The sequence below is a fragment of the Citrus sinensis genome, chromosome 8 (assembly GCF_022201045.2).
Source record: "Citrus sinensis cultivar Valencia sweet orange chromosome 8, DVS_A1.0, whole genome shotgun sequence".
Taxonomy (NCBI): Eukaryota; Viridiplantae; Streptophyta; class Magnoliopsida; order Sapindales; family Rutaceae; genus Citrus; species Citrus sinensis.
The window spans coordinates 1,128,184-1,142,195 of NC_068563.1; the positions used below are offsets into that span (position 1 = coordinate 1,128,184).

The 14,012-nt window shown below is 34.6% G+C and overlaps 2 protein-coding genes and 1 non-coding gene across 5 annotated transcripts; all 3 read right to left on the reverse strand.

The window, feature by feature from the left end:
* Positions 1–2,976: 2,976 nt before the first annotated feature.
* TRNAT-AGU (transfer RNA threonine (anticodon AGU)) lies at positions 2,977–3,050 on the reverse strand. The gene has a single exon. It is a non-coding gene; the product is annotated as a tRNA-Thr (tRNA).
* Positions 3,051–5,931: 2,881 nt separating this feature from the next.
* Positions 5,932–7,470, reverse strand: LOC102609419 (actin-depolymerizing factor 5). The gene is made up of 3 exons (XM_006486695.4): positions 7,305–7,470; positions 6,945–7,204; positions 5,932–6,271 (listed from the first exon to the last, which is right to left on the reverse strand). The coding sequence occupies exons 1-3, from the start codon at positions 7,323–7,325 to the stop codon at positions 6,121–6,123; spliced, it is 432 nt and encodes a 143-aa protein (XP_006486758.1). The 5' UTR covers positions 7,326–7,470; the 3' UTR covers positions 5,932–6,120.
* A 2,350-nt stretch (positions 7,471–9,820) lies between these two features.
* LOC102609685 (26S proteasome non-ATPase regulatory subunit 4 homolog) lies at positions 9,821–13,822 on the reverse strand. Of its 3 annotated transcripts, none has more exons than XM_052432452.1 (10): positions 13,666–13,822; positions 13,467–13,580; positions 13,233–13,338; positions 12,518–12,632; positions 12,231–12,440; positions 11,566–11,878; positions 11,310–11,433; positions 10,491–10,594; positions 10,336–10,404; positions 9,821–10,162 (listed from the first exon to the last, which is right to left on the reverse strand). In XM_052432452.1, exons 1-10 carry the CDS (start codon positions 13,675–13,677, stop codon positions 10,124–10,126), a joined length of 1,206 nt encoding a protein of 401 aa, XP_052288412.1. In that variant the 5' UTR covers positions 13,678–13,822; the 3' UTR covers positions 9,821–10,123. The 3 variants fall into 3 exon arrangements, with proteins under 3 accessions (XP_052288412.1, XP_006486759.2, XP_024958044.2); XM_006486696.4 differs by having other exon boundaries at positions 9,821–10,174; XM_025102276.2 differs by having other exon boundaries at positions 9,821–10,174; positions 10,276–10,404.
* Between the last annotated feature and the right edge of the window lie 190 nt (positions 13,823–14,012).

Here is a 14,012-nt window from a genome sequence, read left to right on the forward strand (position 1 = left end):
TTTAAACCAAACATGCAATTAGGCATATTTGGTTGCATGATCAATATGGGATTGAATTTTTTTATCCAATTCTTTTTGTTTTTCATAGTTTTTCTTTTTCTTTTGCAATGCTTTTTTAAAAAGGAAGTAAGAATTATTATATTAGTAATATTTTTCTCCTATTTTGGTTTATTTGTATTTATTTAAAGTTAACAAATAATTTTTCTTCTGTCAAAAGTGCATATTTGTGTTTAGTAGCAGGCATGATTTATTAGAATTTCTGGGTATATCATATCAAAATATGTTATGTTTTGACTAATGGTAGGTACATATTTAATTTACTTGAAATGTGTTAGGAATTTATTTGGCACAAATTGATATAAACTTCTTGCATGAGCAATTGTAAGAGTTGAGGGAGTTCGATGTTATTATCCCCCCATCTCAATGATATATCCGCGAAGTGCCAAACAGTGTGGTCCGTGTGGATATATATGATTTTGTCCGCGAAGGACGAACTGCTGAGTCAGTCCTTAATTAGCGGGCCCTTGAGGATGCGAAAACGACTTCGTATTGATTGGGACAAAATCAAATAAAGTAAAAGTGTTCTTTTTTTTTTTAATTTAATAAAGTAATTTATTCTTGGAATAGTAATGTCGCGGTGTCGCCCCAGTGCTGTCCAGGAATGAAAGACAGGATCACCGTTCAATCCAATGGGAGCTAATCATGACCGTCGATGCAGGTCCTACGACATGTATCATAGAACGATTGTACCCTTGATCATCAATCAGACGGGAATCTAAATAATTGTGATTGCCTACAAAGTGATTGAACAGGCTTTTCAGTCTTTAGGCATTTTAAAGTGACCAATTTTAGCGATGGCAATGGGCGGAGGGGAGAGATCCACATATATTCTGTCTATTCGAATAATAAAAAGAGATGTTTGAGACTGCTTGCTTATATTATCAACACAAAAATTGTAACATAATCTAAATTAATTAAAAACATTTCCAACAAACTAAATTAATGTCGTCGACATGATAAGATAATTTATGACATTATCCGAGTCTTTATATTATCTCTTATTTTATATTTTTTTTATAAATATTATGATATTTGGTATTTACATCACAATGTAAACTTTATGTGTATTCACCATAAATTTTAGAAAATATAAATTTAAAAGGTAACGAAAATGGGAATTTCATTTATTTCTCGTTCGTTCTCTGAATAAAATATTGTGCATCAAATTGTCATCATTTTTTTCTTAAATAAGGAATTAAATATAAAATTATTTTCATATCCTTTCCAATTGAGAAAATTTTCTCATTTTCCTATTTCTTTAAAACTTTCAGCCATTTATGGTGACCGGCAAATATCACTAAAAAAAAAAGTAACCTTTAGATAGAATAGAGTCTGAGTCGCATTTAAATGAAATTTTTTTTTCTAAATTTAATTTTACTTGTTTAACTTAATCAATGAAACTTGTTTTCAAGGCAATTAATGATTTAATCCACGTGCTTTCAATTTTGCAATTTTTTTTTATTTTGATTGCTTGGCACATTGTTGGTGTTGTTTCCTCACGATACACCATACACGTTTCAAATTATAAGCACTACCGGAACCTAATTGTTTTTTGACTCGTGCTGATCATCATGCAAAATTCAACTTTCAACAACCATTATTTGAAAACTCGCATATTGATAGTAGTGCTTCAATTGTTCATGAATGTTTTTGAGTAATTTATAATCATGAAATATCCATAATGGGTTAAATTAAATTTACCATGCTTCCATTCAAATGGCAATAAGTGCTCAATTTGAGCATAAAGTAGTCACACGAGACATAAATACTTCATTTACATATGCATAATCTATAGTATGGTATGAATAATTCATTTACATATGTTTAATTAATAGCATGGTAGTACTTATTGCAATGTGCAATAAATGTTCTGTGTTGCATTCTTCGTTAGAGGTTGGTGAAACCAGACTTGGAATCAAAATCGAATTGTAAGTTTTTTTTTTTTTTTTTTTACCACGAGGTATCCTGGGGAGGGTCCCAACTGTAAAAGACACTTTTAAGCATGTACCACAACCTAGATTAAAAGTTTCCGCTCGAACCGAGAGGCACAAATTCTCCCAACAAAGCCCGTATCAATCAGTTTAGTTATTATTATTATTATTATTATTTTCTTTTGGTTTTTTTTACCATTTCAAAATTGAACTCGAATTGCACCAATCCAATTGATTGAAAAATTCTTAAAACATTTTTAGAGTCTTTAAATTTAATTATGATAATATTAATTTTTTTCCTGACAATTAATTTAAATAAAAGTGTTTAAAATGTACATATAAAAATATCTCGCGAATAAATTAAAACAAAATCGATTGTACCATGTGATATAACAAAATGTGATGACTGGTCGTGTTTTATATAAATATATAAAATCTCATGATTTTGGAATGTTAGACCGAAAAACAAAAAAATGATGGATGATTCAAATCTCCGAATCCCAATAATCGAGGATTGGTTCTACACGCGCTCTGGAGGCGGGTGAACAATCGTCTCCCTCGTATGCAAAATTTTACTAAGAGTACGCTGACCGAACAGAACGGTCAGAAAAGAGTTAAACACAGGGTTCTGCCTTAGGCCAGGTGGATATTCGCAGCAATCACGCTGATCTGACGGCGGAGATCATCCTTGAACATGCTGTTATCATTAACTGGCCCACAGTTCAATTAGATTAACGGTGAAGATGATTTTGCCGTGAAGATCGTCCGCGTGGTGAACATGTGATCATTCTGTTTCATCCGGGTTGGGTCCCCGTTTCCAGATGCTGACATCATCTTGCTTTTCTGAGATGGAAGAAGTGTCTGCTGTTGGAGAGGGTCCCCGACAATTAGTGCACCTCTTTCGGAGATAGCGGTGCGGAAACTTGGACTCTTGGACGGGGGAAAAAGAAAAAAAGTACCAAAAGTTATATCAAGTTACACAAACTGCTCTCGTTGAGAGTCGAACTCAAGACCTCCCGCTTACTAAACGGGTGCTCTAACCAACTGAGCTACGAGAGCTTGCAGTTAATGGTTCATTAAACAAGTAATAGTCTCTTGTCCTTTAATGCGTCATTTTGGGCCAATCAAGAATTCAAGCTGGCAGGGCTAGCGCAAATTCAGGCCTTTGGGTCACTCACAAAGATAGCACCACCCCGTAAGTTTTTGGCGTTTCATATTTTAGCTCTAGCTAGGGATGGCAATGGGCACCGCCCGCAGCGAGTTTGCCATTACCAAATCCAAACCCGTACAAAATTTAAATTACCAAACCCACCCGCAACCCGCAACGGGTTTTAATTTTTTTAAAAAAACCCACCCGCAGCGGGTTTTAACAATTACCAAACCCGCAATGGTATCCGGCGGATTTTTTGCGGGTTTCCGTATTTAAAATCACAAATATTTAATATATAAATTTATAATAATAACCTCAAATTCCATATAGCATACTCAATTTTATATTTAAACAATGTCAATGAAAAATTAAAATTTCCACATCAATTCAATACAAATTCTCAAATTTAATTATAAATTACACAAATCTATTTAAAAAACACAAACTAGTATCTAAAAATAATAATTACATTTCATATTATCATTTGAAATAAGATCCAAGAGAAGATATTCATTTCATTCACCACCATAAGCACCCATCCAACACAATGCCTATAATAATAATTAAGATTAATATTTTCAAATAATAATTCGAAGGGAAATGCCTTTAGTTTTCTTTAGGTTATGATTTTCGAATAAGATATGGGCCACATACATACATACACAACTTTGAGTCTTTGTCTATTTAGTAATTTGATTAATGACATTATTTTCTTTATACATTTTTATATTTAAATTAAATTAAAAATATTTGAAAAAAAATATTGCGGGTTTGGTGGATATCCATGCGGGTATCCACCGGATATAAGGTTAATACCAAACCCACCCGCATCCATGTGCGGGTTTTAATTTATAATACTAAACCCGCCCGCAACGGGTAAAATTACCCGCAACGGGCGGGTTTTGGCGGGTGGGTTTGGGCGGGTTTGCGGGTACAATTACCATCCCTAGCTCTAGCTAATCTTTTTTTTTTTTTTGTTGAATTACATGAGACTAATGCTCAGATTACAACTCATATTATATGAGATTTACAACTAATATTTATAATCAGACAATTACTAGGTCTAATTTAGATGAATTCTTATGTAACACTGTCCAGATTTTACCCTCTCTAATATTCGAGGAGTATCTACTCCACTCACATTTCGAAAGGGAGTAAACTACATTCACTTAATAATTAAGGAAGAAAATAAGCCCCTACTTACGTTGCGGGGGCTCGAACCGTTGCACTCACAGTTGTGAGTGCAAGGTTCTGGCCACTGGACTAAGGCCCAGTTGGTTAGCTCTAGCTAATCTTGAATCAGCACAAAGTCTTTTCGCATGAAACCTGATTCTGCCACCAATACATTCTTATCAAGAAAACCAATTTAGAGGCCTAATCAATAGAAAATACAATAGTAAATGTCTCACCTGGATTATGTGATGCCTGTCATTCATGACCGCGGTGGTTAAAACAGCCCAAAGTTGCTGCGAAGAACATGAACCTAGTAATTACATCTGGGTGCTTTGTTTTTCCCTCTTGGTGAATAGAAGAAACTGATTTGGGGTGATTGAAGTGAAATCTATGAAAAAAAGGGGGGGAAAAAAAAACAATCATTAGAATCACTGCCCTTGAAAATCATTACTAGAAGGGATATCAACGAACTGCAGTACCAAAATTCTTTGAAGAGATTAAACATAATACCAGGAAGAATTTTGGGCACATTTGATGTGCATCATGTTCTCTCATGGGTTGGGTGCCAAACTGCACTCATTGTCTTCAATCCCTTATTTCACTTCTATCAATTCGATACTATTTTTTTTTTTCTCTTTTTCACTCGACAATTCAATTGTTCTTAATAATTATGTTAATTATTAGGATTTAACAATCATGCTTTTCTTATTGGCTCTAGGCTGTACCCATGTTTGTAGTCCTTTGGCCGTATTGATAAATTCTTAATTTGCATGTACAATAGCTAGAGAAATGAATCCTTATCCGTTATAAATTACAGTTCATACTTCATATCATGTCCGATAAGTACATCAGCAAGGTTAACCTATTATGTATATCATAAAAATAAAAATAAATTATTATTATGGTGATGAGTCATTTATGGTCATTAGGTATGTCATATATGTTTTAAATCACGTCTTTTTCAATATCTTGATTTTACATTTTCAGAAAGTAAGATTATATCTTAATGATGCGTCAATTAATTTCATAATACGACTTATGTCATGTGTCATATTCATGATATAATTTGGTCAATTAATTTCATAATACCACTTACGTCATGTGTCATATTCATGATATAATTTGATACAATCGTGATTGATACAAACTTTTTTGGTTCATGTCAATTTTTTGTCATAGAATTTCCGGTATTCATATTTAAATATATATAAAATTTAAGTTCTCTTAGAATGGGTAACATCGAGTTTGCTTCAGAATTTCTGAATAAATCTATTGGAGTGAACATAACAAGCTAAACTAACTAAATTAATTTCAGGTTGATTTTTTTTTTTAATTTGTTGTTCAATTTGATTCTGTATCTTTTTGCATAGGCGTATTCTCTCTTGACAAATTCATATCAACCCAATGTAAAGGATATAACTTAAGGCTTATTCGTGTAGATTCATTAATATTTTAAATGAATTCGCATCTAAACACATGTTAATTAACCTTTCTCTGGACATGTTACTTAGACTAATCATTACATTTATTGTGGTGCTATAAAACGATTTCGAGGCATCTAAATACATAGAAAAGTCTCAATAATTCATCTTCCTCAGAAGATGCTTTGTCCTCCAATTAGCAAACAAGGGGCATAATTATTATTATCACAAATTAGAAGATTAACTTAACTTACATCAGTGCCCTAGAAAAATGCAAAAGAAGGTAACAAGAAGGAGAAAAAGCACTTTTGATTGGAGTTATTAACCACAAAATGGAAGCAAAAAAAGCACTTTCTAGCAGCTTGTTCTGGTTAATTATAAATAATTACTTGGCCCTGTCCATAATCACATCAAATCCCATCTCAGTTGGGTCAGTTGCTTGGACTTCGTAGTGGATGCCATCAAGCACTCTTCTAAGCCCATCTTTTGAAGTTGCATAAAGCATTTTTGCTCTGATTCTCGACGCTGTCGGGGCCCTGTTCATTATAAAAATAAAATAAATTAAATTAAATTGACATGATTTCTTAGCCAACTGATTTGATGCGGAAACTAATTGACGGCTGCGATTTACTTTTTATAATGATTAAAAATTTGGTGGGGTCGATTGATGATTCTTCACTATGCTTCTGAATCTGAAATCACCAAACTTGATATTTTACCTATTTCAGGAATTGAGGATGCCCCAGTAGTTTGTAATCTCATCATTTGCGACCATTTTGGCCTTGTAGCATATGTGAAAGTATTTTCAGAAAAAAATAAAATAAAATGTATTTATATTTATTTTGTAAAACTTGACTGTAAACTTGAAACTGCTTTATACAAAATCACTCTAAAAAAAGCGTTTGTGCAAAAGTGCTTTTCGGCAAAAGCAAATTCCGCAAAAGGGATGGCAATAAATCCTAGAAAAAGCATTCAATCTTAAAAAAGGAAAAAGAAAAAGAAGAAGAAAAAAAGGATTGCTACTGCTTCCTTATGCTTTAAGAAACGTTTTGAACTTATCTGAAATTGTTTTTGACAGCAGCGAAAGCACTTAAAATGATACCCTTTATAACAAGTAGCAAAAAATGTACGTAAAATAACAACTATTCTAAGATCAAAGAGCATCTAATATGATATGTGGTACCAAGAGAACAAAAAATGCGAACGAACCATGCAATGAAGAAGATCTTGCTCTTCCGGCAATTATCAACGGTGACAAAGTCGAAATCAAACACGGCGTATCGGCAATCATCGTCCGGCAAGGACGCCGCGAGGTCTTCGTATCCTTCGCCGGCGCCGCCGACCTTATCGACGGTGACCAGTTTGGATTTCTCATCAATCTTGAACACTATGTACCTGTGCACTTTCTTCCATTTCATCTCCATGAATGAGTTCTTGCACTCATCGGCCACCCACATTCCCGTTGTTGCCTGAAACAAAAAACAACCCGAAAACAGAATCATGAATTTGATCCCAAACTTGAATGGCAAGGTTAGAAGCATTAAAAGGAAACTTAAATCACAAAACTACCATCTTGAAAGCCATAGCCATTGTTGCTGAAATCTTTTTGTTTCTCAGTTGTTATTATAATTGAAGCTTGGTTTGCAAATGATAGCGTGGCATTTGGTCTCATATAAAGATGTGGAGTGTTTAAAGGCCACTGAAGTTTATTAATATTACAAGATTGGCCCTACTAGATCTATGTTGTGCATTACTATTATTATATTATCATTAGGAACAATTAACTTTTTTTTTAAGGCAAAAAATACAGTATTCTTGTTTATTTGAGTCAAATCTATAATTAAGATAATTACAAAGGGGAAAGAAATGAGTTGGCATTATAAATGTGCATGTAAATTTTGAATACCTACTTGGTTACATCACTTTACTGCATTAAATTTATTGCTATAATAAGTAATCTTTGTTATAGTATTTGATGCTTTATATGTCTCTATCCAACAACATTCCAACTTTGTAATTACAGTAGCACATACATTACATAAACTTTTATCGGTTATGACTACACACATATTCAATACTCAATTACTCACATCCTATTTAAGTAATTAAGCAGGAGTTGTTAACTTTCTTTGGTTACACTCTTGCTAATGTTAATTACTCTCTATACACAAGTAGCAATCTTATCCCAATTACCCATCCTTTTCCAAATCATTTCCTCATCGATTTTACGATTTTGTCAAATGATGCATGTATTTATTCTACTCATTACAAAATTTATAATATAAACTCGTACATTTGAAGGGTCAGTTGACTTTGTTGTAATGAAGAAATAATTAGTTATAAAAAAAAAGGTACTGAGTGTTAATGGTTAGGGATTAAAAAAGTGATTTATCAACTAATGTGCAGTTACCTACGAGTTCACTATTAATAAACTTATTTTAACACAAAGGTAAAATTTAGAATAGCATGTCCAGGAACATTCCCTATGCAGAAAATACGATGGTCCCATCTCGGATCACACACTTACATCCCCATCTCTCTATTTTTCTGTTCCTTGAAAGAGTCTTTGCTTGAAAGCAAAGTAAAAGAAGAAGATAAGCACTTGTATGAGACATCAAAACAGAAGATGGGTTAAAGGCCAAAGAATAATATACATAAAATGTATACAGTTAAAAGCTTTTCTTGGTATAGATGAGTCAATGCATCTACACCAATCGCATTTACTTGTACAGGTTCTGTGGCCGACTTGGTTAATATCAATTCTTTGTATATAATTTTCAAGACTCCATATCCCCATGCTTGAGTTTTCCCACAAGTTTGTCTAAGCATATCTGATAACAATCCCATAAAATATAATTCCACGTGGATTTAGCTAATGTTGGAGATAAGTGTGTGCGAGAAAGTACAAGCACTAAAATCTAGCCAAATTTGGAAGCACGAGAAGAAATATACGTGTAAAGCGTGACATGTCCCTCAAGTGGGTGGGTCTCCTTAGCTGAAAACACGACCCATCTCTATGAGGCCGACGTGGAGTTTTTAGAATTCAAGCCTCTAATTCTCACCGGGTGTTTGTGATTGTGGCCAAGGAATGTGAATAGAATAGATTTGTTTTGGTGGGTTTTGCCAGTTAGTTCTCAACTTCTTGTTAATGGAAGTTACGTATTCGGTGGTGCAGCTTAATCATCTTAAAGCAAAATGCGAAAATCATATCTGGGGTTGTTTGATTTGTAGCCTATCATGAGAAACACAATGGTCCAACATTAGTAGCTAGCCTTCTTGGGATTTGTTCACGTTGCTACCCGTGCCTGAATCAAATCATCGACCTATTATGGAAAATGCAGAGGTGAAAGAAATTTAGCCTAGCCTACCCTATTACTTAATAGAGGGCAGATATACAATACAACGCATAAGAGCCAAAACTTAGGGGGCCAAGAAAGAACGGGGGAAAATTTTGAGAATTAAACTGGAAAAGGTGATACCATCCAATAGTGGATTGCACTCTCTCTTTGACAAGACCGCAGAACCGGCTTGTGACTAGCACATTTCGCCATACAAACTCTTAATTATTACACATAATTGAGCTCGTTGATCGATTACCGCATTAGCCCTTTTTTTTGTTTTGTTTGCTTCACTCGTCTCTCATGTGTCAAGCCTGAATTCTTCAGCTTCAGCCAGAAACTAACTTATGACAGAGAGAGAGAGCAATGAAAATATGAAATTACTGGTGACAACTGCCCATGATTTTGAGCTAAAAAAATTTGGATTAATTTCAGCTTCCCATCCTCATAAATTAACTATATTTAAATCACTCCCTTATTTTTAAAAACTTTAAATTATCCTTATAACAAAAAAAAAAAGAGGTGAATTGGCAAACTATTTTTGCCTTCTTAAAAAGAGGGAATCAACTGAGATGATGATGATGATTATGATGATGATGATGATAATAATAATTTTAAAATAACCAATTCACAAAATGATAAATCAAGATTACCAAAATTTTTGTAGCTGCTGGCATTCAGCCGACCCAGTGCTAATGAAATCAATTATCAAATAATCACCTCAGAAACGTAAAGTGAGTCGTGGAGTTTAGGTCATTAAACCCATCTGTTACTATTTTCTTTAAAAGCGAAGATAAGGCATAACGCCGATATAGTGATGGAATTCAAACCTTCGAGACCTGCAAATGTACTTTAGAACAGAAAGCAACAATATTTTTCATCAAGGTTCAACTGGAACCTCCCGAGGTTCCTTTTACATCTCTTCTTGTTTTGACCACTCAAGAGAAACATGAGAGTTTCCTGGATACAAAGCAACTAAGTAGCAGGAAGAGCTGGATTCTGAAGTTAAAGCCTTGGCTTGAAGATTCAGCAGTATCACTAATGCCAACTTCACTTATCATCCTTTGGGGGTTCATCTTCTTTCTTCTTCTGTTCAGATGACTAAAATTTAAATATGAAAGAAAGGAATAAGTACCCAGACGCAACATGAATTATGGATAACTGGTAATTTGGTAAAAAGCGCTAAAACAGAAAATACACACATGTACACGCTAAATCAACTCGTCCTTGTAAGTTTAAGTATAGAGGTTTCAAGGACACACCTCAGGTTGACCTTGAAGAGATGCAATCAGATCTTTCACCGATGGATCATTTGGGTCAACTCCTGGAAGCTGCAAAACCAATAACACGTCAGGACATATTCATATGCCACAGTTTGCTGCATGAAGTTCATCAACATAGATGAAAGTACACTTACTGATGTAAGGATGGATGACACAAATGACTGATCCCCTAGCACCTTGCTCATATCTGATTGGTTTGATGGATCTTTTGTATCATCCTGCATGGACATTTGGAGAGCTGCGAGCAATAAAATAAAGGGATGGATCAATACATATAATTAATATAAATATAGAATTTTGGAAGCTTTTGAGAAATCAGACAGTCATGCACAAGTTTGACAATAATCTCAAGCATGACAGGCCAGTTCGCAAGGTCTGCAGAATACTTTGAAGTCAATCTCATGATGACTAGGGTGATACATATAATGAGAGCTTAAGATAGGAGTTCCAACAGCAAGACAAGAAAGCCACTACCAAAGCCGTGCAATTACAAAATAAAGGTTGTATGTGTATGGGTAAGCTTTTGTTCAAGGAACATGATTCATCCAATCCCATTATTTGGCGATTTAAGAGTTATGCATATTAGTTAAGAGTTCAGAAATCCAAAGCAAACCAAGCACAAAACATTACCATACAGACATACAAGTTGCCCCACACTAACTGCTTGTAAACTAAAATTATCCAAAACCTTGAATTCCTCATCTTAAAATTTCCAAGACAGACAGGAGTACAAATAAACCAAATACCCGCAAAGATTGAGAGAACCTAATTTAGGGATGTTTTTTAGATCCACAAGGGCTGGACTTCAAAATAGGTGATTGAAGTTTGAACCCACATACAAGTGTCAAGTGTCAAGTGTCAAGTTGAATGCATAGGCGATGACAACAACAAAGCAACACAAATAATTACACAGCCACTAGTAAATCAAAAAGCCCCAATAGAAGTAGACATACCCAAGGCCAACTCCTTATCCTCATCAGTCGCTTTTGACGTATCAGCATCAGCCATGGAAGTATCAGATACAGAAGTACCCATGGACATTGCAAAAGCCCTCTCTAGCAAAGATTTCTCTTCATCCTGTCACAACAGTGTTCAGAACAGATCTCAAATGAAAGGGTTGTTCATGCTATATAATTTTTTTTTTAAATGTTAACGCCTGGAATTAAGAATAAATAACACACAAAATACAAGTGCAAAAGTGACACTAACCATTGGATCAGCAGTTTTCTCAGTTGTTTCTGCTGCTGTATTGTTAGTATTGTCAGTCATCGTTGCATCCTGTGAGTTGGATGATGGCTCCTCCTCTTTCCCTTGTCTGGAAGCTTCATCAGCAGCCCTTTTGGCAGCAGCTTCTTGCCTTGCTCTCTCCTCTTCCATGGAAACCCTAAGGGCAAGAGCCAGTTCAGGGTCAATGTTGGGGTCCACACCAAAATCGAAGTCAGAAACTCCACCAGCTGCAGCTGCCGCCGCTGCTGCAGCAAAGCCACTTCCTCCTTCACCATCAGCAGTGAATACAGGTGAGCTGCCAGAGGAATGGAAAAGCATGTAAGTTGATATATACACTAATAAAGTAGAGGAGTTTGATAGGATCCACCTTATTTTTCAAACAACGATACGTTACATCACTTTTGTCATAGCTCAATATGGTAATAATCCATCTTTTGAGCTTTCTATTATTAAAAGCAAAATTTTTCCAGACCACTGATTTTATAAATATTGTTATTTCCCCACTTAAATTTTGTACTAGCTCATTTGTTATTTAGTAATTAATTCAGACTTTAACTTTCTAGTTATTTGAAATAATACTAGTCAATTTCTACATTTTGCCCTATAAATGGAACTGAGGCCGCAAGGAAAATGGGAAAATGTCATACCTTATAAGTACATCAGAAAGAGCATTTGGACCAGTAGGAACATGAACTAGATGACTACTATCATTGTTATTAACTGCAGCAAGAAGTGCTTCCAATTTCTCTGGCTTCCCATCATCATCTTCACCAAAATTAACAATATCAATAGCCACACTGTTCTTCTTCAATTTCTTCCCAATCATCTCCATTACCTTCCTATCATACTTAACAGGACTGCAAACACGGGGCAAAAAAGAAAGTCAAATGTCAATAAGCATGAACAAGCAAGTAAAAGAGCCAGCAAAGCATACCTTCCAGCAAAAACTATAATCCTTTGACGCTGGTTTTTGTTCTGCCGATGCTTAAGAGCCAACTGAGCAACCTGGATTCCTGCCGCTATGTTCATCTCACCCCCAATATCAAGTTCTGCACCATAAAGAAGAAATGAGGAGAAAATTTTTAATATCAAACACCTAAGAAAAGATGAGAGAATGGTCATAATACTCAATCCATTAAACGGAAAGTGCATGCAAATTGAAGTTGCTTATATCTACTAATGGCGGCAATGCTTCAGAAAAAAGTGAAAAACTGCTAGACCTAGAATTAAATTTCACATTCCTTCTTTGATAAGCACAGAAGGAAACATCAAGCACTTGCCTTAAAAGCTAAACCCCCAGTTCATATAGGTTATAGTTTATACCCATAAATTGTTTTGAGACAGAATGCATATAACTCTAAATTTTCAATCAACAAACCCAACAAATTGTGACGAAAATCCTAACCACATAGTTCAAGGTCAAATATTTGTTTGTCACTTTGTTTAGCATTCAAAACCCTTGTAGACATTAGACCCAAAGACAAACTCCTGCTAAACCCTAAATTTTTCTGATTTCTAATTTCTACCATTACCGAACATACATAAACAGCACAACACAACCTAGTTGTAAGAACCCAATTATGAGCTCACATAAAATAAACTCATCAAAAACTCGATCACAATGAATGAATACAAATAAAAAAACATACCATGCATGCAAGCTAAAATTTTCCCAAGATCAGTTGTAGGAGTAGTCAAAACACGAACCCCTTTGCCACCCATCGTCAATATCCCCACGGTATTCTCCGGGTTCGACTATTAAAAATGGAACCACAAAAAATAATAATATTAATAATAAATAAATATCCCATCGTCAATATCCCCAATTTTTCTTAACAAAAGGAAAAATCCACAAGAGATAGTAACATAATAATGAATTTTACTTGTGTTTTGGCTCCACAAATAAGACTAACGGCGTCCGCTTGAGCTCGTAATCGTGACGGAGAGTAATCGCCGTTTCGCATCCATTCCGAATTGTCAATGCATATCATAGTCGCCTGATTTTATTTCAAATTTGAAAACAATTGGATCAAATTTTAGAAAAATTAATTGAATAAAAAGTTAATTAAAGACGAAACCCACCTCGAGAACCATGGCTTTGATTGAATTTTTTAGTACGAGAAGACGAGAGTATGCAGAAGAGCTTTGAATCGATTTTTTATGTTCAGTTTGGGTTTTGTGAGCTGCTTTGCTTGCGGCAGGGGCTTTGTTGAGTTTGGGGATTTAAATAGAGGTCCTTTATTTTTAGTTTATTTGTATTTTTCTCCCAAGAAGCCTAAAAGCATTTTTATTATTATTTTTTTCAATTAAGCCGAAATCCGAAAGAAGAGATAAATGAAAACACACATCCTAACAGAGAAATTAATGATAAATAGTGAATATAAAATAAGTTATGACGTTATTTTAAATTTTATGCCTAAATAATATGA